At 37.1% G+C, this 23853-nt stretch overlaps 6 protein-coding genes across 6 annotated transcripts; 1 reads left to right on the top strand and 5 right to left on the bottom strand.

Moving 5' to 3' along the window:
* Positions 3151 to 8068, bottom strand: LOC18771106 (mucin-5AC). The gene is made up of 6 exons (XM_020569044.1): positions 7795 to 8068; positions 7322 to 7693; positions 6847 to 7212; positions 6355 to 6716; positions 3971 to 4244; positions 3151 to 3874 (listed from the first exon to the last, which is right to left on the bottom strand). The coding sequence occupies exons 1-6, from the start codon at positions 7973 to 7975 to the stop codon at positions 3333 to 3335; spliced, it is 2097 nt and encodes a 698-aa protein (XP_020424633.1). The 5' UTR covers positions 7976 to 8068; the 3' UTR covers positions 3151 to 3332.
* Positions 10652 to 11784, bottom strand: LOC18771181 (early nodulin-like protein 1). Its single transcript, XM_020569235.1, has 2 exons — positions 11334 to 11784; positions 10652 to 11135 (listed from the first exon to the last, which is right to left on the bottom strand). The coding sequence occupies exons 1-2, from the start codon at positions 11527 to 11529 to the stop codon at positions 10846 to 10848; spliced, it is 486 nt and encodes a 161-aa protein (XP_020424824.1). The 5' UTR covers positions 11530 to 11784; the 3' UTR covers positions 10652 to 10845.
* Positions 12612 to 13393, top strand: LOC18770696 (heavy metal-associated isoprenylated plant protein 42). Its single transcript, XM_007204093.1, has 2 exons — positions 12612 to 12675; positions 12771 to 13393. Exons 1-2 carry the CDS (start codon positions 12612 to 12614, stop codon positions 13391 to 13393), a joined length of 687 nt encoding a protein of 228 aa, XP_007204155.1.
* On the bottom strand, positions 16909 to 17695 carry LOC18771502 (mavicyanin). Its single transcript, XM_007203602.2, has 2 exons — positions 17472 to 17695; positions 16909 to 17350 (listed from the first exon to the last, which is right to left on the bottom strand). The coding sequence occupies exons 1-2, from the start codon at positions 17650 to 17652 to the stop codon at positions 17004 to 17006; spliced, it is 528 nt and encodes a 175-aa protein (XP_007203664.2). The 5' UTR covers positions 17653 to 17695; the 3' UTR covers positions 16909 to 17003.
* LOC18771796 (umecyanin) lies at positions 19253 to 19990 on the bottom strand. The gene is made up of 2 exons (XM_007204428.2): positions 19753 to 19990; positions 19253 to 19638 (listed from the first exon to the last, which is right to left on the bottom strand). The coding sequence occupies exons 1-2, from the start codon at positions 19943 to 19945 to the stop codon at positions 19310 to 19312; spliced, it is 522 nt and encodes a 173-aa protein (XP_007204490.2). The 5' UTR covers positions 19946 to 19990; the 3' UTR covers positions 19253 to 19309.
* Positions 21952 to 22882, bottom strand: LOC18771372 (cucumber peeling cupredoxin). Its single transcript, XM_007204734.2, has 2 exons — positions 22652 to 22882; positions 21952 to 22542 (listed from the first exon to the last, which is right to left on the bottom strand). Exons 1-2 carry the CDS (start codon positions 22851 to 22853, stop codon positions 22049 to 22051), a joined length of 696 nt encoding a protein of 231 aa, XP_007204796.2. The 5' UTR covers positions 22854 to 22882; the 3' UTR covers positions 21952 to 22048.

Below are 23853 nucleotides of genomic sequence, written 5' to 3'. Positions count from 1 at the left end.
GATTCAGAACTGTGCCAACCAAGCAAGTTCCTTGCTTTCAACATAGGCGACTGGTCGATGCCAACGTTAACTCATCATCATCTAGAAGGTTGACCATTGTCTATACATCAACACGTTCCTTTCATTTCAACATGATTAACGCGTTGTTCTGGAAGCAAAGACCAAAACATACGGTATTGTATAATTGTAATCTAGGATTAAATGAAGCTCACTCAAGTCGTGATGGCAGAAAGCCATTGTGTGATTGGGATTTGGAACTCAAAATTCAACCCCTTTTTTGGTACATTTAATTCAAACTAAAGCAACTACGTCTTATTTTTCCCAACTTAGGAGATAGTAAACTCTGTTTCTGGTATGTCCACTTTACAACAATGTGAAAGGTATATATGCGAAATGACTAAATGGTAACCATGTCAAACGGAAAGGTATGGTCGTCATGACTAAACGGTAACCGGGCCAAACTAGAGGTAGCAGGCTAGAGTGTGTTACTTTAGAAAACCTGACATGATATACAATTAACACTCCACACACGTCATCTTACAATCCTCGTTCATACAAAAATAAGAGAGAATTTTTATTTTTATTGTTAAACAATCGATATTCTACTTTAATTTAATTTAAATTATGGGAGGAGAAATTCAAACTCGGATATAAAGTAGGGAGCACATCCACTTTAGTCAATTTGACTAAACCCATGTATGTTAAGATGATTTTTATGAAGTGCCAATTATTAATCAATCAATTCCTTGTTTTTAAAGTTAAAGGCGATCAAATTTTATTGAATGATGCAAGGAAGTAACTATTACAAAAAAATGGATTGTCCTAAAAGATTAAGCAAACTTGTCTTCACATAAAGGTTCGGTCGTTGGTCCTATTTTAAAATATGAACATTTAATATGCCTAAACTAAAGCAGAAAATTTTAAGAGCTAACATCATTTTACCCCCTCAAAATTTGGAATCATTCTTGAAATGAATCACACTGTTTTAAATTTGTTAATTTACACCTTAATGTTTTAAAATTCGACCAATTTACACGTTCTCGTTAATTTGACCGCTTGATCTTCCGTTAAGAGATGACGTGGTAAATGTAGGGTCCACCTTTTTAGCTTAGGTGTAATAAAATATGTAAAAAATAATATTAAAAAAATTCTTTACTTTTTGAGTTAATTAAAATCAATTATTTACAACAACAAAAATGAATATTTAAAAACAAATATCAATTCCACCCGCCCATCCATCTTCCCCAATTTAAAAAAAATAACAAAATAACAAAAAAATAAATAAAAACAAAAACAATCAAACCAAGCCCAGAAAACCCCAAGGAAGGATATTAGGCCTTGCCCTCCACCTGTTCAAAGTGTGGAGATTTTAACAGTTGGTGATGTTGTTTAGGTGTTTGATGTTGGTTTATGGAAGGTGTTAAAGGTTTTGGATGAAAATTATTACTTGACTAGGCTACTTGGATCTTCTGAGGAGTTTAGAGTGCACAAACATAGGATTCGGGTGCGCCAATTTTGGAAAGATGACAAATGGAACAAATGGGTTGTGATCGGAAAGGTAAACTTCTATGTGGTTTTCTGTATGTTACCAAGCCCAGAAAAACCTACCCCTGCCCCTACCCCCATCCTCGCCCCAAACCCCACCCACACCCATCTTCCTAACCCCGATCTCATCTTCCCCAACCCCCGTCCCCAGCTTCCCATACCTAAACTACTCAACCCAACTGGCCCAGCTGCTGGGCCCCAACACCACGGAGGCAGCCACCTTTATATGATCCCATTTCACCGTCGTCTACTCCAAGAACTCCGACTCCGCCTACGCCATCGACTCGTATTCTCAATGCAGCTCCGCTTCACCATGCTCTGCACATGCTCCGTCCGCGATGATTTCAAATCTGGGGGCAAGGATGGTTTCAGATCTGGGGGCAGGGATGGTTTCAGATATGGAGTGCGATGGGTTGGGGAACGGGGAAAGTGGGTTGTTTGCAGGCAGTGGTTGTGAGGTGGTCTGGGTTGTTTGCAGGCGGCGATTCTGAGGTGGTCTGGGTTGTTTGCAAGCGGCGATTCTGAGGTGGTCTGGGTTGTTTGCAGGCAATGGTGGTCTGGGTTTGAAAGAGAAGAGAGGGCTTGGTGACGACTTGGGGTTCTGGTTAATGTTGATTTTTTTTCTTTTTTTCTTTTAAATAATTGATTTTAATATTTTTAATTAACTTAAAAAGTAAAGAATTTTTTTAATATTATATTTTACATATTTTATTACACCTAAATTAAAAAGGAAGACCGAGTAGTTAAATTATCGGAACGTGTAAATTGGTCGAATTTTAAAATATTATGGAGTAAATTGACAAATTTAAAACTGCATATCCCATTTTAAAAATGACCTTAAATCTTGAGGGGGCAAAATGATGTTAGCGCAAACTTTAAACACAAGTTGACTGAGGTGCTGACATGAAAAGCTATTAGCTATGGTCATTTTCGATTTTGAAAATACGAGATGGAGACCCATATTTTTGTAGGTCTCTAGTCTGTCTAGGCCTACAATATGAAAACAAGTGGCTCTCTCTGGATTTTGGCATTTGTCATATTGGTTATATGTCTCTGTCTTAATTCAATAATGTGTCCTTTTGTCGTCCAAGGACTGGAAAATAGTAATCTAATAATATGTGGTTTAAGCGGATTTGTTCTCTGTTTGACAGCTGAAGGGCTTGGAGCATGTAATAACTTTTGACATATTCTAATTTAATGAATTTTTCTTGTCCTCATGTGTGACGAGACGAAGCTGATATTTTACCATATCAACAGACTTGGAAGGAAATGGTCTGTCCATGGTCCAGCAGGCTATCGCCATACATGCACGTAGCAAGTAGAACAGCAGCTGCTGCTGCTGGCGTGGAACCAATATTGCCTTTTCTAAAAGCTAGATGATAATGCACCAAAAAGGGAAAGAAAAAAAGGATATCTATCTACAACATTAGAAGTAGAAGATAAGGCTCAGTCTGGCACCGTGTCAAACTTTGAATTTCTTATGGTAAACCAGACAGATGAATTGGTTGGAAGAGTTGGTAGAAAACTGAATTAAAAGTTTGAAAGCAAACCATCTAATTTGAATTTTCTTTTTGTCCACAATATTATTCATTAATGAAAAACAAATGAACGGAAGAAAACCTCCATAGCTGAAATGTCAAAACTCAAAATCAGCTTTATTATTATTATGCAAAAAAAGTTATCAATAATATATTGTGTATAAAAACAACAATCACGTACGCCATGTCTAATAATTAATTTAAATGAATCACATCACGCAAATTAACTATATACCGACACGCATCCATCTAAAACAACAAAGCCAAAGCAATGGAAAGGAAGGTCGCAGATAGGCCAGCAACCCTAAGAGATGTTGCTGCACTTGGCGGTGGTGGTGGAGGGCTAGCCGAACCTTCTGGTGTTGGTGATGATGGAGTGGTTGGGCTGCTGGGGTTGCCAGATGGAGGGCTGGCGCCGCTGCCAGGGGTAGTGCTAGTACTCGGACCCGGTGCAGGAACAGTGGACGGGGGTGGAGGAGGAGAACTAGTACTGGGAGCGGGTGCCGGAACAGCGGTCGGTGGTGAAGGTGAAGGTGAAGGAGGAGGAGAGCTAGTACTTGGTGCAGGAGCTGGCGCTGGAGATGAAGTTCCGGTGACATTGATGCTCAACTTTTGACCACCAGCACAATGGCCACCAAAGGTACAAATGTAATAATGCTCCCCTGAAGTGCTCAGTGTGAGATTTGCAGGGCCTTTAGTCTCCAATGAAATGGGGCTCGTGGCACTGCAAGAATCATAATTTGCCTTTGTCACTTTAGCTACGTCATGATTTCCGGTGCTAAATTTGAACACTGTGTATGTACATAAATATATAAATGAGATTAGATCATCACATAAATTAAGCAATTGAGTAATTAGCTGAGTTAATTAAGCTTAGTGTTAATTACCAAGAACGTCGCCAACAGTGAAGGTCTTGTTTGAAGCCCAGGTAGAGTAAGTTACAGAGGGAGCGACGACCCAACCGAACGCATCACCCACTTCATAAGTATTTGCTGCCCCCACCGAGTTCATTACCAAAGCCAGAGCCGCCATGGCTACAAAAAACGCCGTGTTTGAGTTCTTTGCCATCGCTTTTGTGTTTTTGAAGGTCAGGTCGCCCCTGTTTTCTCTTGCTCTGTTTTTCTTTCCTCTGTTCTTCAACTTTACTAAAAGTTTTGGTTGTTATGGCAAGAACGAGGTAGGAGAGAATGTCTTCGTCATCCTTTATATAGAGGAAGGCCTTGCGATGATCACAAGTTATGGTAGTTTGGAGCCGTCGGATGGATGCCACGTTTGTTCTTCGGTCAGCATGATCGACGCTTCAGATGTGCTGATGGGGTAGGCTCAACTGGTCCAACTCTGCCGAGATATGGGACTTGTAGTGTGGACATTCAGATTTCCGCGTGAGAGGCTGAGAGCTCTCACCAAACAAAAGTATGACAACACCTTTAGGCGTTGACTAGTCATTGCTTTATATTAATTAAATTACCAAGTCTTGAAATTAGAGTTCATAATCGAAACAAGTGAGAAAAAGTAAAGGAACGACCACATTGACCATCTAGTAGTATAATTTTTTACCAAGGAAATTGCCAAACAAAATGATAAAAAAGGGTTTCATTACAATGTGGAACGTAGAATTTGTCAAACTTAGACAGTAGGCAAAACGTGGATTCGTTAAACCCTCCATTTCCATGTGAATTTGGCGACTCTTTCTGCGTTTGGATTCACAAACATGAAAGAATCGCGTCAATTGACAATGGCACCACCTTTTCTTTTCTCTGTATACACTACACCCCCCAAAAAAAAAGGTGATTTGATATGTGTGATATTTACGTGAATAATTCTAAAACAATAATATATCAAATAGAATCGAACTCTTAATCTAATTTAATTCTAACACATTCTCGTCACTTGAACTAACCACAATGGCTTAAATACTTTCAAGTATTCAAATGTCTTAGACTTTCCTAACATACTTCTTGATCACTTATATTCTTGCAATGTTTTGCATCCTTTTAGAGGCATGTTATTACTCTGTTAGATCGTCTGTTTTAGATAGTTGTTTGCAGCACAAGTAAAAGAAAATCTACTTGCATCAAAATTGTTTGCTAATGACGATTTAAACAAAGTAATCAACAGTTGTAAAAATGATGAATCCAAGTATGAATGATATTGAACAAGAAAGCCTTCATAATCGAGTTTCTGGTTGCTTGTGTTTGTTCTTTTTTTTTTTTTTAATTCCAACACATATGTTACTGATATTTTGTTAATCTTGAAGACTTTGTTGCTTCAATTACCTAAAAAAATTCCATCTGTCATTTACTCAAAATTTTCAAACAATCGTCAGCAAGTTGATTCTTTCTTATTATTCATCAGGAAGCAGTGGATTGTACTTTTCTTTCGTAATTAAGATCATGATGATCCTAATCCATTGGAAGTTAAATTTCAGAAGTGCTCTGAACCTAGCTAGTAGCACAGTAAAATTTTACAGTTTCAACTTCTGGCTCTGACTATATATCGAAATATTTTTCTTTCTCATTCATTAGTTTAAGCGAAGGAGACCTTGCTCCAACCGGACCGAAGTCCAATCTTTTGTTTTTTTATTTTATTAAACACCTAACTCCATGACTTTTTGGCACATAATCTGTTATTTTCATATATAGCCTAGACTTTGATTATGAGCGCTTTCGAGGAACTTTCCAAATTCACCGACTATATATGCCTGGAACAATTTTCTGCAATCCAATTTGGACTTTATGATATATAGCATTATTATATGGTTCCATTTTATATTAGCATCAAAGAATTTGAAGTATGCTTAAATTTTTTATTATTTTTATACAAGTAATATTTTATTTTAATTTAATTTAGATTATGACGGGGAGGGGGACTTAAACTCAGGTGCAGAGTGGGGAGCACATATGCTTTAGCCAACTTGGCTAAGTACATGTATGAAGGAAACAGAAAGAAAAGAAGGAAACGAAGTTGAAGAGTATAACTAAAAACAGGTAAATGGCTGCAATTATTCATATATATAACCACCAATGTAAACGAAGAGCAGCCATGATTATTACAAGTGTCAAAGATCAATGGAGGACAAGGCAAACAAATAGCTTTGTCCGAAATCCATGTACAAAAACTGAATGTTTATATAAATCAAATCAAACCAATGCAGCCTCAGGGTATATATGTACTGCAAATATAAAGACCTAAGGTAGGAGGACTTGATACAAGGGAACAACAAAAACACATGAACTAGCTATAGCTAGCTAGCGACTAATAATCAATAGAAGAAGAAAGCTGCCATGGAAATGAGCACGAAAGTGAAGTGTCCGCTGCCAATCGTGGAAGGGGCAGAGCTGAATGGAGCAGGAGCAGAGCCCGGGCCACCGGTAGAGGTAGTAGGTGAGGAAGGTGCTACGGAACCAGAGGGGGAGGTGGCTGTGCTACTGGCTGTCACGTTAATGGCTAGTTTTTGTCCCAAGACGCAGTGGCGATCGTACGTGGAGGTGAAGAAATGCTCACCACTGGTGTTGAGAAGGATGCTTACTGGACTCTTTGAATAAACAGCAATCGTATTGTTGGTTGTGCAGTTTTCATAAGCTGACTTGGTCACCACAGCTACATCTTGTGTGTCATTCGCAAAGTTGAAAACTGCAAAAGCAAGAAATTGAAACATTAATTGGATTATCAATTAAAAAGTCCTTAAAGTCACGGGTTTAACTTTTAATTAACAGAAAAGTAATTAATATTTCATATGTAGCAGAGTTTAGTGTGTTTTTACCTAGAGTGTCTCCCACGATGAAAGTTTTGCCATAAGCCCAAGTGGCATAAGCATATCCGCTGCCTGGGACAATCCAACCCAACTTATCACCAACGGTGTAAGTGACTGGTCCTCTGGGGGTTGGGGCAGGAGCTGGGACAGAAGGGCTAGGGTTTGGTCCAGGATTAGCAGTCACGTTGATGGCTAGCTTTTGTCCCAATTCACAGCGCTTGTCCTTGGTGCCAATGAAATAGTACTGTCCAACAGTCTCCAACTTGAAATAGGCCGGGCCAGCTGTCTGAACTGTGGCATTGGTGGTATTGCAGGATTCAAAAGCCTCCTTGGTCACCCTGGCTACATCTTGTTCTCCGGTTGTGAAGTTGAACTCTAAAGTTGAGCAAACATATCTCATCAAACATCAATGAATTGAACATAACCCAATTGAAATATACTTCGTTACTTAATTCGGTCTAAAACTAATTAATTAATTATTTACCTAGAGTGTCTCCCACATAGAAAGTCTTGCCATAAGCCCATGTAGCATAAGCAAGTTCACCGCCTGGTGGGACAATCCATCCGAAATGATCACCAACGACGTAAGTCACGGCGCCTCTGGGTGCAGGACTGGATTTAGGTGCAGGGCTTGGAGTAGGGGATCCATGTTCTGCAGTCACGTTGATGGCTAGCTTTTGTCCCAATTCACAGCGCTTGTCCTTGGTGCCAATGAAATAGTACTCTCCAATGGTATCCAAAGTGAAATTGGCCGGACTAGTTGTTTTAAGTGTGAGGGGGTTTGTTGAATTGCACGTCTTGAAAGCTTCCTTTGTGACCCTGGCTACATCTTGGTCACCGTTTGTGAAGTTGAACACTGAAAATTGATCAAACACATAATCAATAAGACACGTATGGGCAATCTGCCTTACATTAATATTGCTAAAACAACTACTGTTGGCTTATATTTGTACGTACCAAGAATGTCACCGACGGCGAATGTTTGCGTTTCAGCCCAGGCTTCATAAGCGTAGGCACCTCCGGGAGGGACCAGCCATCCAAATTTATCTCCAACCACATGGGTTTGCTGTGCTGCTGTGGAGTGGAGCAGAGCAACCACTGTTATGGCTAGAATGGCTATTGTAAGTTGTCTGCCCATGTTTCGTAACTTGTAAGTGCTGCTTTTCTTGTCTAGCTCTCTCTTGTTTGTATGTTAACGCGTCTGTTTCTGTGAAGAATGAGATTTCGGTTCCGGTCTTTTTTATAGAGGTGTTAGCAGGAAGAAATTATAGGGAAGCTTTGGTGATAATGACATTAACAAATTAATGTTAGCAAACGTTTCCCAATTTTATACTCGATCACATTTCATTCATGGAGGTCTAGAAACCTATGACCAATCTACAATTGACGTGGACCCAGTTGATTTAATCAAATAAAGACGTGCATATCTCAGGACAGAAAAGTCCTGCTTTGGTTAGGTCTGTTAGTGAGCTTTATTTGCTACTTGTCTGTCTTGAAAGAAAGATAAAAATAAAAAAATAAAAAAAATCTCAAATCATATACACCTTCCATTTGTATTTGTTAATTTTGTAGAAATAAAATACAGTGGGATAGTTGGATAAAACACTATCATTTGTTTGTAAATGAAGTTTTATTTCATAAGCCCAGTCTGCAATATCGTTTTAATTTTATTATGCAGCCTCTAGAGTGAGCTTGAAATGATCCAGCATTTTCAGCGTAACGCGTTTTCGACCATCAGTACCTTCTAAAAGACGAATAACTTTTGATTTGCCCTGCATATTTATGTAGTTTTAGAACCTATCTACAATCAAATAGTCAAAATTTCTAAACTTTCTAATCTATTGCTTGGGGATTGCTCTACTCTATTCTACGAGACCAAATTTTTTTTCTTGTCTCACATTACTGCAGGCTGCATCCCTAAGTTTCGACAGAATGGCATATGTCATTGAGTTTGTATTGCCTACCAAGAATAACATGACTTTTGCCAAGGCATTGGAGATCCTCTAAGCCTTCTTTCTCTGACTTCTAATGATAACAGAAGTTTCATACAACTATTATACCTTTTATTTTCTTTAATTAACATGTCCTGTTCACTTTAATCCTTCCATAATGAAGAATTATTAGTCTTGTATTACTGCATAATCTCTCCACTTCATGTTGACTGGCCAGGGCAGATCAGCTTCTTCTGTAAGACATATAATATATATATTTACAGAAACAGAGACACCCTTGCTCATGAATTTGGTTGGTTCCTCTGCTATAGCTAAGGCATAACCAGTGGAAGAGGTAGTTTATAATATTACATTTCAGATGATCAAATGTTCAGTAGGTGAAGAAGGGTCCAAGTGTGGGTTGGTAAATTTTAAAACAATAGGAAAAGGATTTAAAAAGATTATAAATTTAAGAGAGTCAAGAAACATAGAATAGAAGAAGCATTGTCTTTCAATATTGTTAAGCAGTCATTATTCAACTAAATATGGATTGTGATTGCAAATTGTAATACTAAGTCAGCTTAAGAAAATTCATATACAACATCACATCTGGACTCCAGATCATCAACTCCCCAAATCAATCTTGGTCAGGGGAGAGGATATGCCTTGTGAATTTGTCTTTCACAAAGACCTTTCTAGAAATTGAATAGAAGAAGCATTAAACACACCCTCATTGATCATGTATAATTTCCCTCAGTCAAGCCTCTCCTCAGTCAGTCCTTTTTTCTATATAAAAAAGGCTTAATTAAATTAATTTCAAGACAAATGTCCCGACAACGCCTGTTGACATCAAAACTTAATACGTAAACAATACATATTGGGTGACGTGAAGCAGGCGTGACCGTTTGGCTGCATGAAGATGAAATGGTTGTTGAAAAGATATGGAGAAGGAAGGGGGAGACATCTTGTAGAGGAGGGAAATAGAAGTTATGTAACTTTTAAAAGACCCAGTAAACATGACAATAATGTGCAATATTTGAATCTTTCATCGTTTGGTAGGTCTTCATTGTCATGTATTTCGTGATCAAGGCCTCAAATTTCTTCTACTTCCTCGATCCGAACCTTCCTCCTACTCTGACCATTTTAATTTATTAATTGATTTGCCAAAGTCTTTTAACAAGGCGGCTTCACGGGCCCAATAATAAATTAAATGTGTATCCGTCCACATGATATATAGTATATACTACCTTGTTTGATAATTCTGCACACTATAATACTATATATAATATATTTAATTTGATGCCGCTGGAGTTCGTTATTATTTCTTACTTAATAAATAAAGGTTTTAACTTCCTTGTCGACTGTTTTGTTCATTTTTGTTTTCTTGTATTTTTTTTTTGGGTCTAAATGTTTGTTTTCTTGTTTTGGGGGCCATAGAAGTTTGCATCAGCTTGAATTAATCTTAAATTGATTTCTTCCAACTCTGGTTTCAAAACTAATACATGTACTGCATCACCTTTCTCCAATACAATGAATGAAGCTTTTAAAAGTACAAAATTCTTGTGCGCAGTATGAGGTGTCAAATGCATTATGTAGCGTGACTAGGAATAAAGATTTGAGTAGTCCGCTAATCAAGGAATGTAACATTAATAATTCATCTCGTGTATGATTTAGACGATATTTACATTCTATCGACTGAACGTATATTATTTTATTAGTATCTACCGTGAATTTTGCAATGAAGGCCAACAAATTTCCGTTTGTGTCAATAATCCTTTTTTAAACTTTATTCATTGAATTCTTCATATCGAGAGTCGTTCCCCTAGTATAGATTTTGAAAGTTGATAATAATCTTGTCTAGTCTTTATGTTGATTCTCTTCAAATAAAGTTGAATATACATACGCAGTTTTATCAACTCCATGTATCACAAATTAATTTTGATACAAGACAAGGAAGGAAACAAACTTGAATTCTTGCATGTATGTAAAAGATTAAACTGTTGAAAATTACAGAATTATATAATCATGTAATTAACTTTATTTGGGCTTCAAGATCGATGGTTACATAATTGATTAATTATGTTCTTGTGCCCTGCATGATCTTTTGAGACACAAATTTGAGGGGGAAGGAGGACGTTGGACTTGGACTTGGAGAATCGGTTGAAGAGGGAGCGAAGTAAATGGCTAACTTCTGGCCTTTGGAGCAGTGCCCGGCCAAGGTGCTCGTGAAATAAAATGTATCGCTTGCAAGAAATTGAAGTGTCGCTGGTTCTTCGAATTCATATAAGGGGTTCGTGGTGTTACACGTGTCAAAATCTTCCTTGGTTACCACAGCCAAGTCATCTTCTCCGGCAGAAAAGTTAAACACTGCAAAAACAAACAACATATATATCACTAAATAATGAAGCAGCGAAATTTCGAATTTTACTTGTTGGGTTTTTTTAGGGCAAAGTTTTAACGTAAAGATTTCCTGTTTTTGTAACCATTCTTTCTGTCTTTCGATCAAATAAAATAAAGTAGCGAAATTCCAAGAAGAAAATAAAGAAATTGAAAATTTGGATTGACCTAGAATATCTTTGACTACAAAGCTATGCTTGGCCGCCCAGGCAGCATAAGTGGCAGCACCGCCCGGAGGAATAGTCCAACCCAAGTCGTCTCCGACGGTATACAATGCAGCTTCTGCCGTAGGCAGCATCATCATTGATGCTGCTACCGCTGCTATAACAAGGAGCATCGCATTATTCACAATAATATTATTCATGATGTTCTTGATTGTGTAGGAAATGATGTGGTGTGGTGTATCAATTTATAGAGGAGGACTTTTTGAATTATAGCAAGGGCCTGACATCTAGCAATTGCAAGCTGTGCAATGGAATTTTGTACCCATTGGTATTCATGGCGTCGATCTTAACTATGTCGAAAATGTTAAATATAACTTTTAAAAATGACAATTCCTAGACTTCGAATAAATCACCGATTGTTTTTATTTTATTCTTTTTTGTATTTTAAATTCAAAGGGAAACAAAGGCCTTGCCCAACAGAAAAAAAGTTTTAATTATAGTTGTAGTTATCATTTGTGGGACGATGAGAAACACGACAATAGAGTCGTAGAACAATTTGAAGAAAGTAAATAATGTTGGGAGAACATTGTGATTTGTTGTGAGATATTTATACATCAGAAAATATATATATATGCCAAGAGTTATTTATTTATTTTCAGAATCTTTTGACCTTTTTTTGGGTATGTTATTAGATTTTCTAAGCCTTGCATTGCTTCACCAGGAATCTTAAACCCTTTCTTTTCCTTTCCTTTCTTGATACTTAAGAATAAACGGCAACCAAGGAAAGTGAACCAAAATCCAATTTCATTTATGCCAATTTTAGATTTTCTTACCATTAATTCAATATTCAGGATTTTGAGCTTTCTTCCCATTTAAGTATCTCTTGAAACCAAAACAAATCACTCAAAGCAGTAATTAGTGCCCAGAAAGCCCTTCATATTCTCTATATATATATATATATTTCTTACCTATCCAAAACATATTCGTCTTGAAAATTCATTTTTAATTTCTACAAAACCCATTAGTCTGATACCTCTTCTTCTATTTCTATTCTACTCTACAAAGATCTAAAGCAATTCTGATGGAGCAACATCGTGCATCCGTTCCAGTATGTATTTTTCTTTTATTTCTATTGTATTCAGTGGATACGTAAATATATATTATTCTTTAGAGTTTTTGATTTAAATGGTCCTTGAATTTGTCCTCAAGTTGCATTTTGGTTATCTTATTCCTGATGATTTCAAATTTATGTGACAATTCCCTGCAGATTTGTACTATAAAAATGAATCTCCACTGTTGTGCAAAGTGTCCAATAAAATTGAAGGAAAAGTTGCAGAAACTCAATGGTAAATATATCTGTTTTCCTCTGTTCATGATTTCATCATGCATGTGGCTCATTTATTTAGTTTATAATTTTTTTTCTTTATTTTATATTTTATAGGAGTGGAGGACATAAACATAGATCCAGAACAAGGATTATTAAAAGTTTCAGGTAACATAGACCCCATGGTTCTCACAAATATAGTCAAAAACATGGATAAAAAGGCAGAACTTTGGTCCTTCCAGAAAGAACCCTACAAAAACAATGTTAATATTGGTGCGTCTACTAAGTGCAACATCCAAATTGGCGAAGATTGCTCCTGTGATGGTGATGAGGCTGAAAGCAGTTCTGATGATGAAAGCAAACGCAGTATTGTACCAAAGAAGCAACATGGAGTTCTCACTTGGGCCAAAAATGACAAGAAGAAGAAGAATGGGAAGGGATTTTCTGGCATGGGAATGGGCATGGGCATGCCTATGCCTCCTCAGCGTCGGCCACCTATGAGGCCATCTATGGGCATTCCGGCCCATAGGAGCTTTCATGGGATACCAAGGCCCGGATACCAGCCACCAAACTCATATTATCAACCAATGACGTATTATAGACCGTCACCGCCACCATATGGTTACTACGGACAAATTCAGCCACCACCCTATTCTTGTTTTCAGTCAAGATCGCCACCGAATGTTAACCCTATTATCCACTACACTAATTATGCAGACAACTATCGGTACCCCATGTAGACTGATCATATTGTTGATGGCCTAGCCCATATTTTTTTAAAATTGTTGCTAGGTTAATTTATATGTACATGGGTTTTGCTTTCTTGTTTGGATAAGTTCTTAATTTCTTTGTTTTGGCTCAAACATGAACTTTCTGACATTATGTTTTAAACATTTATGATCTCATAATCATTTATTTATATGTTAAAGTCCTGGTGTTTATTATTTTCTCATCGTTTGTGTGGCTGCATGCAATTAGTAATTTTATGTTGATCCAATGTTATTTTTGAAATACACCAAAGACCTATCCTTCTTTTATAAAACCCCTCTGAGATGGAATTTACTCCTACATATACAGATATTCGGATGTTATATATACTTAGTTGTACTTACTGATGCATAATAATAAAGAGAGGTTTATTTATAAATTTTTACCGTCAATTTTCTCCAACTTCCTTGTTATGCTAGAAAGCAGAGAATCGTCAGTTATGTACACCTTCACGTCAGATCAGACGAGTAGAATTGATACTCATTGAAAAAAGTACTTTGATAATCTTATCCAAAAAAAATTTAAATAGTATAGCCGCGCGGCTATACCGTATAAAAAAAATTCTATTTACAGAGTATAGCTGTACGGCTATACTGTAGAAATAATAGCCGCTCGGCCATACTCTTTTAATGAAACACTGGTCTTTTTTTAAAAAAAATTTAAATAGTATAGCCGTCCGCCTATACTTTGAAAAAAAATTCTATTTTTAGAGTATAGCCGTACGGCCGTACCTCTGAAATATTCTATTTCCAGAGTATAGCCGTGCGGCTATACTGCTTGTATGTTTTACCTGCTACTATATGAATTTTTCTTGTGCTCTGCTCTCTCATTAAATCCTTGATTTCATTCATTTGCGATAATTTTTTATTTTGGGCGGTTTTCAATTACACTTTTTTGCTCTTCTAAAATGTAAATTATGTTCCTTGATTAGCTTTCTACTCAAAATTTGCAAGCAAAGGTCTCATTTTATCTGATGTTTTATTTCCAATCACTTTATGAAAAACCTGTGCATTGTTCATCTGAGGTTCTTGCAGTCGGTGGAGCAGTCATCTGACATGGTCGAGACCTCAACAGGCAACGTACTATTTCATTACTATTTAGAGTTGCTTATAAATGAATGAACTATATCTGCAATTTGGAGTAGTGATTTAGAGAAAGAACACCAATGTGCTGGATAATAGATTTTTGTGGAGTTTGCTAATTAAGTCAATCATCAGTTCCCCTGTTTTCTGGTCCTTTCTGGTTTAATGTTGGCTGAACGTTGTGGTTAATTATGATTGTTTCTATCAGCAGATGCAAATTACAACTGGAAGGTATCACACATTGCTAATCAGAAATTCATCATTGTAAGAATGTCGTTAACTAGAAAGTTATACTTGGAAGCCCATTCAACATAAGTGGCAGCGCCATTCGGAGGGACAGTCCAACCCAAGTCGTCTCCTACAACATACTCTGCTGCTTCTGTCGTCTGTAACACCATTGATGCTGCTGCTGCTACTGCTACAGCAAAAACCATCACATTCCCATTATTCATGGAACTTTTCACCATCTTTCTCGTCCTTGTTCTTCGTATATATATATATATATATATATATATTATATGAAAACTAATGCCAGTTGTTTAGGTCCGGAGGGAAGTACACTGCATTGCTTTCTGAAGTTTATGCATATGTATTATGTATATATAGAGAGGCAGATATACTTTGTTATGTTATGGGCATTGAGATCTAATTAAATTAAACTAGAGGATATTGATTGATTGTACAAATATCTAAGTTTCAATTGCAATCTGACAAGCTGGGTATGTTATGGGTTCGATACTAATTATGTCGAAGAAAACGTAACTAAAGTTCTGCAATCCGCCAAGCTGGGTAATAAGATTTTAACCTTTGTTTTCTTTGTAGTTAATTTAAATTCTACAAAACACTAACCTGCAGGCCTCGGCAACCTTGGCTGATTGTCCAACACAAAAACGCCTTGACTTGGTTACATACAAGGGAACCAATGTCTCCCTTATTCACACACATAATTTGCACAAGTATTTTTCATTTATTTTTGCTAGTTTTTAGAAATTGAAACCACAAAAATGACTTCACACTAGTATGTACAATTTTTAATTCCTTTGATACGATTTTTTGGCGTACAGCTTCCATGACATAAAATGGAAGCAGCCAAACTGATGCAAAACATAAAAAGTGCCCTCTATTTGCAATTGACATCCTCCTGGATTTTGAAATTGCTATATGCATAGGGCCCGTCTGGTAACGTTTTCGGAAAATGAAAATGATGAAATAAAATTTTTAGAATTCGAGATTGTGTCTGATATATTAATTGAAAAACATATCCAGAAAATAAAAATAGTGAAATTGAGTCTGGTAGTACAATTTAAGAATAATAATATGTAAATTATTTTTAAAGTATATTTTTGCTAATGTCTAATCTAAAAGAAATAATTAAAACAATAATCAAATTTAATGTAAAAATACCTAGACAAAGAATGTATAACTTAATTGGAAAACTATTTTAGAAAATAAAAAACTATGAAAAGCAAAACAAAAATACAGTTAAATCTTTTACGAACATTCTAATTAATTTATAAAGTTAATAAATCAGATAAAAAAACAAAAGATCTATTTAAAAGAAAAAGAAAAAAAAAAAAAAAACACAACCCCACTGCATCATTCTATCTCTCTCTCTCTCACTGACCCAAAACCCCCTTCTCTGTCTGAACTACATCCTCTCACTGTCTCACACTCCCTCCCTTACCCACAACCCCAGAGGGGCTATAGCCTAGAGCCCTCCCCCACCCATCGCGCAAAACCACCCACCTTCATTTCTTGGTACCCAAAGTCCCCCAAAAGCCATCCTGATAAAAAAAAATAAAAATAAAGTCCCCGAAGCCAAAGTATGACCCAGACCCAAAGTTGAATTCATGTTTTTTTGTGTGGTCATCTTGCTTTATTAACCTCATCCTCCCACACAGAGAAGGTTTCAAACACAAAGTTGGGGGTGAGGACAGAGAGGAACAGAGAGATGGTGGTGAGGACAGTGAGGAGCAGAGAGATTGCGGTGAGGACAGAGAGGAGCAGAGAGATGGCGTATCACAGTGGTGGTGAGAGACTGAGACAGAGGTTGACGAGATAGCAGAGATGACGAGAGGAGAGAGAGCTTTCAGTTTTGAGTCGAGAGTGAAGTGAAATGAGAATTCATGTTTTCGTTTTCACAGAAAACAACAATTTGTTGTTTTCAACTTTTGTGCATAAGGTTTGGATCATTTTCAGAAGTCTATTTCTACGTTTTGCAAAAGCATAGCACCGAACGCGTTTTCGGTGAAAAACGGAAAATGAAAATGGACTCCCAAAAACGATAACGAACAGGCCTAATTAAGCCATTCTTGAAAAATATTAATCTTGCATGCAGTTTTAATGGCATAAAAAAAACCAAGAGTGGACTTAAAGAAAGTTCAAATGTTATTATCAGGGTTTCTGATCACGCACTACATACATATAATAGTGGAAAGTGCGTCTAGTAGTTATTCATAAGGTCCTGTTGGCAAATACGAGCTAGCTAGCAAGGAATTATCTAGAGAGATTTGATCGTTGCAGGTATTATTTTCTTGAAGCCATATTCTTTCTTGGACACAAATTTGACTGCGGCAGCATATTGTTCATCAGCATCATCAGCGCTCTGACTTTGACTTGGACTTGGAGCTGGACTTGGAGATGCAGTGGGAGCGAAGTAAAGGGCAATCTTTTGGCCTTTGGTGCAATGGCCGGCGAAGGTGCAGGTCAAATAGAACGTGCCCTCTTTTAGAAATTGAAATTCTCCTGGTTCTTTGAACACAACTAAGGGGTCCGCGGTGTTGCACGCATCAAAATCCTCCTTGGTCACCAAAGCCAAGTCTTGTTCTCCTACTTCAAAGTTAAAGGCTGTACAGTGCACAAACAAAACCATATAGATTAATTAGCGATATGCATGCCATGCCATGCCATGCCAACAACACTCCCAAAAACAAAACGAACAAGTAATAAAAGGAAAAGTATAGCTCACCTAGAATGTCGTTTACTACCAAGCTATGAGCGGCAGCCCATGCAGCATACGTGGCGGCGCCACCCGGTGGAATGGTCCAACCCAGGTTGTCTCCTACTGTGTATTCTGCAGCGTCTGTTCCATGTAGCATGAACACTGCAACTGCTATAGCAAGGATCATATTCATGGTTTTAGCCCCCATCTTAATTTCTTCAATATTTCTCCTACGTATGTCTTGTGTTTGTGTTCTTTGTGATGGAAGGAAGGAAGGAAGGAAGTTGGTTAGTAATATGGTTGGGATGAAGTGAAGTCTGATTTTATAGAGGGGGGACCTCTTGGATTTTAGGAAGCGGATGAACAAAACCCGCCAAATTTCACAAAGCGTAAGTCAAAATATGCATTGTGTTTGACATCCCCAAATTGCAAGCTAATTAAGGAACATCAAACTATTAATTTATTGATACGCATAGTGATGGGTCGATATTAATTATGTCCAAACCTTAAATCATGATATATAATGAACTATATATACAAATGTGTTCAAATGTTTTTTGGTGTATAGAACACAAAACTGCAGGCCTTGGCGTGCATTGCGTGATTGCCTAAAAGGAAAAGCTCGCTTCATAATTGAAATGAATAGTTGTTTCTAGTAAGCCAGCACTAATAATCTCACCGACAGAAGCTACAATCAACCAGCACAGCACTGATAAATTTGTACGTATTCATCATTAATCTTGTGGCAATAAGCTGGCTTTGAGTTATCTTGCTCTTGTTTTTGTAAAAGTTGGCCTCATTTGTATTCGTCCAAACCAATATTATATCGGAGATGTAAAATGTGATTAGTAGACGTATACAGCTAATGCAAATAATTTTCGTTCATGTTGACTTTATGGGTTGATGATCTATCATCTATGCCCTTGGCACCTTTCCGCCCACAAAATTTCCGCCATTTTGAATCAAACACGATCAACTATTAATGAGTAATCATAATTTGTCTGAATTTGGTCAGGGGATGTAGAAATATTACGTGTTATTAAATTAAATGAATTGAGCTTAACAAATTAGTCATAGTAATCCTTGGCACACATTAAAGCTCACCAAGACCAAGTGCCATAAATATCTAATTATATATATTATAACACATGTATAAGATATTCCATGTAGCCGTACTACCGTAGTATTCTATAATCACTCTAATCACTCCACCAGAACATGCTAGCTTCGAGTCTATCTATAGGTAATATAATTGATGTAAATGAATATCTTCTTGTAGAGGTTTGGCTTTGCGTTGTTTCTTAATCTTCCATTTTAATTTTCATTCCATAGGACCATAATTTTTGTAAAATTTGATGTCATGCTTCTTGTCCTATACGTAGTATTCGGATCATGATTTCATTATTTGGGTTTATGGATCACACCACATCCACATGCACATACAGTACATAGTGCCTCAAGTTATTCATAAGAAAATAGTTTTTCCTCCTCTTGGCATATAGCCTACAGGAGGCAATCAATCAAAGGCAAAGCTAGCAACAAAGGAATTACATCATTACAGGCGGTAATTTCTTGAGCCCGTGTTGTTTTTTGGACACAAATTTGACCGCGGTAGCATGCTGTTGATCAGCCGCAGACAGAAATTGCAAGCTAGTTAAGGAAGCTAGCTGTCCTGTGTAATTGTAATTTGTTTACATTCGACAAAGAAAATAATCACAAAAACTGGATTTAAATATAAATAAAAATTTATTATTGGGGCATATATGGATCACACCACACGCTAAGCACAAAGTGCCTCTAGTTATTCATAAGATGACAATACTAGTACTCTTCTTGGCAACCTATTTATAGCGAGCAAGATATATTTAGAGGGACTTCATCGTTACAGGTATTGATTTCTTGAAGCCATACTCTTTCTTGGACACAAATTTGACCGCGGCAGCATCATCAGCACTTTGACTTGCAGCGGGACTTGGAGATGGAGATCCGCCTGAGGGAGCGAAGTAGAGGGCAATCTTTTGGCCTTTGGCGCAATGGCCGGCGAAGGTGCAGGTCAAATAATACATGCCCTCACTTTCAAATATAAAGTCTCCTGGTTCTTGGAACACAAACAACGGTTCGGCTGTGTTGCACGCATCAAAATCCTCCTTGGTTACTAAAGCCAAATCTTGTTCTCCAACCGCAAAGTTAAATGCTGCACAAACAACATATATGCATCTAGGTTAGCGAATTAATAATGCATACAAATATTAATGAGATAGAAAGTAATTAATTTACAATTTGGAAAGTTTCACAGAAGTATACTCACTTAGAATATCAGAAACTACCAAACTATGCTTGGCAGCCCATGAAGCGTAAGTGGCGGCGCCACCCGGAGGAATGGTCCAACCGAGCTCGTCACCTACTGTGTATTGTGCAGCTTCTGTTCCATGTAGCGTGAATACTGCCGCTGCTATAACAAGGACCAGCACATTGCTCACATTCATGCTTTTAGCCACCATATCTTTCTTCAATATTTCTCCTACGAGTCTCTGTGTTTGTGTTCTTGTGTAGGAAGGAAACAAGGAAGGAAGTTAGTTAGTAATATGGTCAGGACTTGAAGTCTGAATTTATAGAGGGAGAGAGCTCTCGGATTTTAGGAAGCGGGAGAGCGAGAGCCGCCAAATTTCACAAGGAGACAAGTTATATCAGCATTGTGTATAGCTAGCTGTGTATGTATCCATGCTTTAATTAATTAATTGTTATGGGATGTCCCCAAAGAAAAAAAGAATTAATTAATTAATATGTAATATCTCGGAGGGTTGGGTACTGTCGATGTTAATTACGTTGACAAAGTAACGTAAAACGTTATAAATCTTGATAGCTAGCCACTCAACTTAAAATTCTGTGTATTGTGAAATATTGTATATAACACAAATGTACGTATTTTTCATGTTTAATATATGTATTTTTTTTATAAAAATTTTAATAAAACATAAAAAATTTCACGTATTATACACAAATACTCACATATTAGTGAATAATAAAAAAATATATTTAAATACTAATTATTTACTTAGCAAATAATAATTAAAATATAACTACTAATTAAAGTAATTAAACAAGAGAAATTCAGGTTAATGGGTATAGCTAAACTGTGAAAACTATTTATAGAGTACAGCCGCGCGGCTTTACTGTTGAAATAGTCTATTTACAGAGTATAGCCGTTCGGCTATACACTTTTAAAAAAACACGCGCCTTTAAAAAAAAATTTAAATAGTATAGCCGCCGACTATACCGCGGAGGAAAAAAATTCTATTTATGCAGTATAGCCGCCCGGCTATACTGTTGAAATATTCCGTGAAAAATATTCTATTTATAGAATATAGCCGAACGGCTCTACTGTTGAAATATTCTATTTACGGTGTATCGCCGCGCGGCTATACCCTGAAATATTCTATTTATAGAGTATAGCCGCACGGGCATACTGTTGAAATACTCTATTTACATAGTCTAGCCGAGCGGCCATACTCTTTTATACGTTTTTAAAAAAATTTTAAATAGTATAGCCAGGCGGCTATACAGGGGTCGTTTTTAATATGTTTTTACTAAATAGTATAGCCGAACGGCTATATGGGGAAAACAATTCTATTTATATAGTATAGCCGCGCGGCTGTACTGTTGCCGCTCGGCTATACTCCTTGGTATGTTTTATCTGCTTATATGAACTTTTATTGTGCTCTGCTCTCTCATTAAATCCTTCATTTCATTCATTTGCGATCATTTTTTATTTTGGGCGGTTTTCAATTACACTTTTTTGCTCTTCTAAAATGTAAATTATGTTCCTTGATTGGCTGTCTACTCAAAATTTTCACGCGAAGGTCTCATTTTATCTGATGTTTTATTTCCAATCACTGTATCAAAAACCTGTGCATTGTTCATCTGAGGTTCTTGCAGTCGGTGGAGCAGTCATCTGACATAGTCGAGACCTCAACAGGCAACGTACTATTTCATTACTATTTAGAGTTGCTTATATCTGCAATTTGGAGTAGTGATTTAGGGAAAGAACACCAATGTGCTGGATAATAGATTTTTGTGGAGTTTGCTAATTTAATTAAGTCAATCATCAGTTCCCCTGTTTTCTGGTAGATGTTGGCTGAACGTTGTGGTTAATTATGATTGTTTCTATCAGCAGATGCAAATTACAACTGGAAGGTATCACACATTGCTAATCAGAAATTCATCATTGTAAGTATAGGGTAAATAATTTCTGTATCAGTGAGATTAAAATGTACCACCATGGCTGTTTTGTTATCTATTTTTCTGATATTTATAGTGTATCATCAGCTGTCATCGTAATAGTTGGACACAAATCCTCTCATGGACAACAAATCTCTGAAATCCAGTTAAACTAATGTGTCAAACTTTCTTGATTTTCATTTTTATATATAGGGGTATTTAGTAATTTATTTTGAGTAGTACAAAATAGCAGATTAATTAAGATGATCATGATTGGCAGTCTCTAGAATAAAGCATGAAGCACTGAACTCACATTGATGAACATAAAATAACAGAGGAAAGCTTAAGGGCCGATCGAAAGAAGACTTGAGTAGTTGGACTCTAGCCTAGAAGAGGTAGAAAAGAGCAATGGCAATGGACATGAAAATAGTAGAAATAGTAGAAATAGCAGAAGCCAGAGACGAGGCTGAGGACGGAGGAGGTGCTGTTGTGACTGCCCTAGTTGGTGGCGACGAAGGAGTTGTGGTCTCAGAAGGAGGAGTCCCGGCTTGAGAAGAAGGAGAAGGAGAAGGAGAAGGAGAAGGAGTTTTGGGGGGTTCAGAATTAGGAGCAGGAGCAGTAGGAGTTGTGGGGGCTTCAGAATGAGGAGCAGGGGCAGGGGCAGAAGGGCCAGTGGCTATGACTTTGATGCTTAACTTTTGACCCTGGCTACAGTGAGCAGGGAAAGCACAGATGAAATAGTAATCGCCAGTTTGATTGAGGCTGTATTTGGCGGGTCCTTGGTTTTCAGGTGGGCTCAGCAGATCGGTGTTGTTGCACGCATCAAAAGCTTCCTTTCCAAGTCTCGCTACGTCATGTCCTCCGGTAGTGAATTCGAACACTACAACAACAACAAAACAGAAACACAAACAAACTAATTAAGATCCTAAAATGTTAATAAGTTGGTGTCTCTCTTTGATACTAATATTTGAATTCCTATTGTAAATTACCTAGAATGTCGCCAACTTTGAAGGTGTGATTGGCAGCCCAGGAAGTATAAAATTCGGGAGCAAGAGTATTGGTCCAGCCAGAAGCGCCGCCTACGGTGTGTGTTTCAGCTTCTGCTCTTTCTATGATCAATGCCGCTGCTGCTGCTATAACAATTACAACAACAGCAGCTCTCACATTATGACTAACTAGTTTAGACGCCATCCCTAATTATATATGGGATATGAGTGTTCACAGGTTGCCCCACTGCTATTTGGTATTTTGGTGCTTTGCCTTGCTTCTCTTACAATATATTACATGTTTATATAGATATAGGTGCAGAATGAGCCCTTGCATTTCATGCCCCATTTGGTTTAGTCAGATGTTGCAATAGGACAGTTGTATTCTATAATGGCATCAGCAGCAGGAACAGCACCATGTGCAGCAAAAGTCAATGACTGTAAACATGTTCCAATAGTCAACGAGAATCATATGCACAATGGGGTCGAATCACTTGGCAGCTTGGCATCTCAAGGAATATTGTGAATGGTATTGGGGTAAATTTTAAATTTCACCACTTCATGTTATTTTAATGGAGATAGAGTGCAATACTAGTATTTCAAGTGTTAATAACAATTTTCTAAATTTACTGACAACAACTTGCATCTCATATCTCAGTGTGTCACTTGACAAGTTTCTATGGAGGGAGGATGAAGAAGTACAATGACTTTTTTTTTTTTAAATGAAAGAAGTACAATGACCTTGAATTGGTAAATTAAGTTAAATTTGGTTTATAGAATATCTCTGTCAGACCGATAAATAAGATTAATAGTTGCTTATATTATTAATATATATCTATTCTCCTTTTAAGCATATTAAAATTTAGGACTTCGATGAATGTACATCTTCTGTTAATTTGACTGTCTAATCTTTTATTAAATTGATGACGTAGCATACCATGAAAAAAAAAGAAGGAAGCTTCTTATTGTTCCCTCCCCTGCCATGCCATGACTTAATTCGTTGGTTGCCAACTTTATATCTTTATGTCTTGAGTTTTTTTTTATTTAAGGCAAAAAAAGTATACGTATGACTCGGCACGATCAAAAAGAGTATATATATATATATGTGTGTGTATATACTGTCGTGGCAAGCAATACTGTTGAACGACTCGCCGTTTTTAAGAGGTCAAGAGTGAGAACAACACACAACGGACGGAAGTTCTCCA

The sequence above is a fragment of the Prunus persica genome, chromosome G7 (genome assembly GCF_000346465.2).
Source record: "Prunus persica cultivar Lovell chromosome G7, Prunus_persica_NCBIv2, whole genome shotgun sequence".
NCBI classification, from domain to species: domain Eukaryota; kingdom Viridiplantae; phylum Streptophyta; class Magnoliopsida; order Rosales; family Rosaceae; genus Prunus; species Prunus persica.
Note: the sequence above shows the minus strand (reverse complement) of the source record. Positions and strands in the feature narration are given on the sequence as shown.

Bases quoted from the DNA above. Each gene is read 5' to 3' on its own strand.
- LOC18771106 (XM_020569044.1), bottom strand. From the start codon at position 7,975: ATGGGCAGACAACTTACAATAGCCATTCTAGCCATAACAGTGGTTGCT. The intron at 4,245-6,354 runs TTCTATTGATTA...TTCTTGCCATAA, and splicing joins TTTCCATGGCAGCTTTCTTC to CAACCAAAACTTTTAGTAAA. The intron at 3,875-3,970 runs GTAATTAACACT...GTACATACACAG, and splicing joins CACTGTTGGCGACGTTCTTG to TGTTCAAATTTAGCACCGGA.
- LOC18771181 (XM_020569235.1), bottom strand. From the start codon at position 11,529: ATGAATAATATTATTGTGAATAATGCGATGCTCCTTGTTATAGCAGCG. The intron at 11,136-11,333 runs GTCAATCCAAAT...TTGTTTTTGCAG, and splicing joins TGTAGTCAAAGATATTCTAG to TGTTTAACTTTTCTGCCGGA.
- LOC18770696 (XM_007204093.1), top strand. From the start codon at position 12,612: ATGAATCTCCACTGTTGTGCAAAGTGTCCAATAAAATTGAAGGAAAAG. The intron at 12,676-12,770 runs GTAAATATATCT...TATATTTTATAG, and splicing joins AAAGTTGCAGAAACTCAATG to GAGTGGAGGACATAAACATA.
- LOC18771502 (XM_007203602.2), bottom strand. From the start codon at position 17,652: ATGGGGGCTAAAACCATGAATATGATCCTTGCTATAGCAGTTGCAGTG. The intron at 17,351-17,471 runs GTGAGCTATACT...TGCACTGTACAG, and splicing joins GGTAGTAAACGACATTCTAG to CCTTTAACTTTGAAGTAGGA.
- LOC18771796 (XM_007204428.2), bottom strand. From the start codon at position 19,945: ATGGTGGCTAAAAGCATGAATGTGAGCAATGTGCTGGTCCTTGTTATA. The intron at 19,639-19,752 runs GTGAGTATACTT...TTGTTTGTGCAG, and splicing joins GGTAGTTTCTGATATTCTAA to CATTTAACTTTGCGGTTGGA.
- LOC18771372 (XM_007204734.2), bottom strand. From the start codon at position 22,853: ATGGCGTCTAAACTAGTTAGTCATAATGTGAGAGCTGCTGTTGTTGTA. The intron at 22,543-22,651 runs GTAATTTACAAT...TTGTTGTTGTAG, and splicing joins CAAAGTTGGCGACATTCTAG to TGTTCGAATTCACTACCGGA.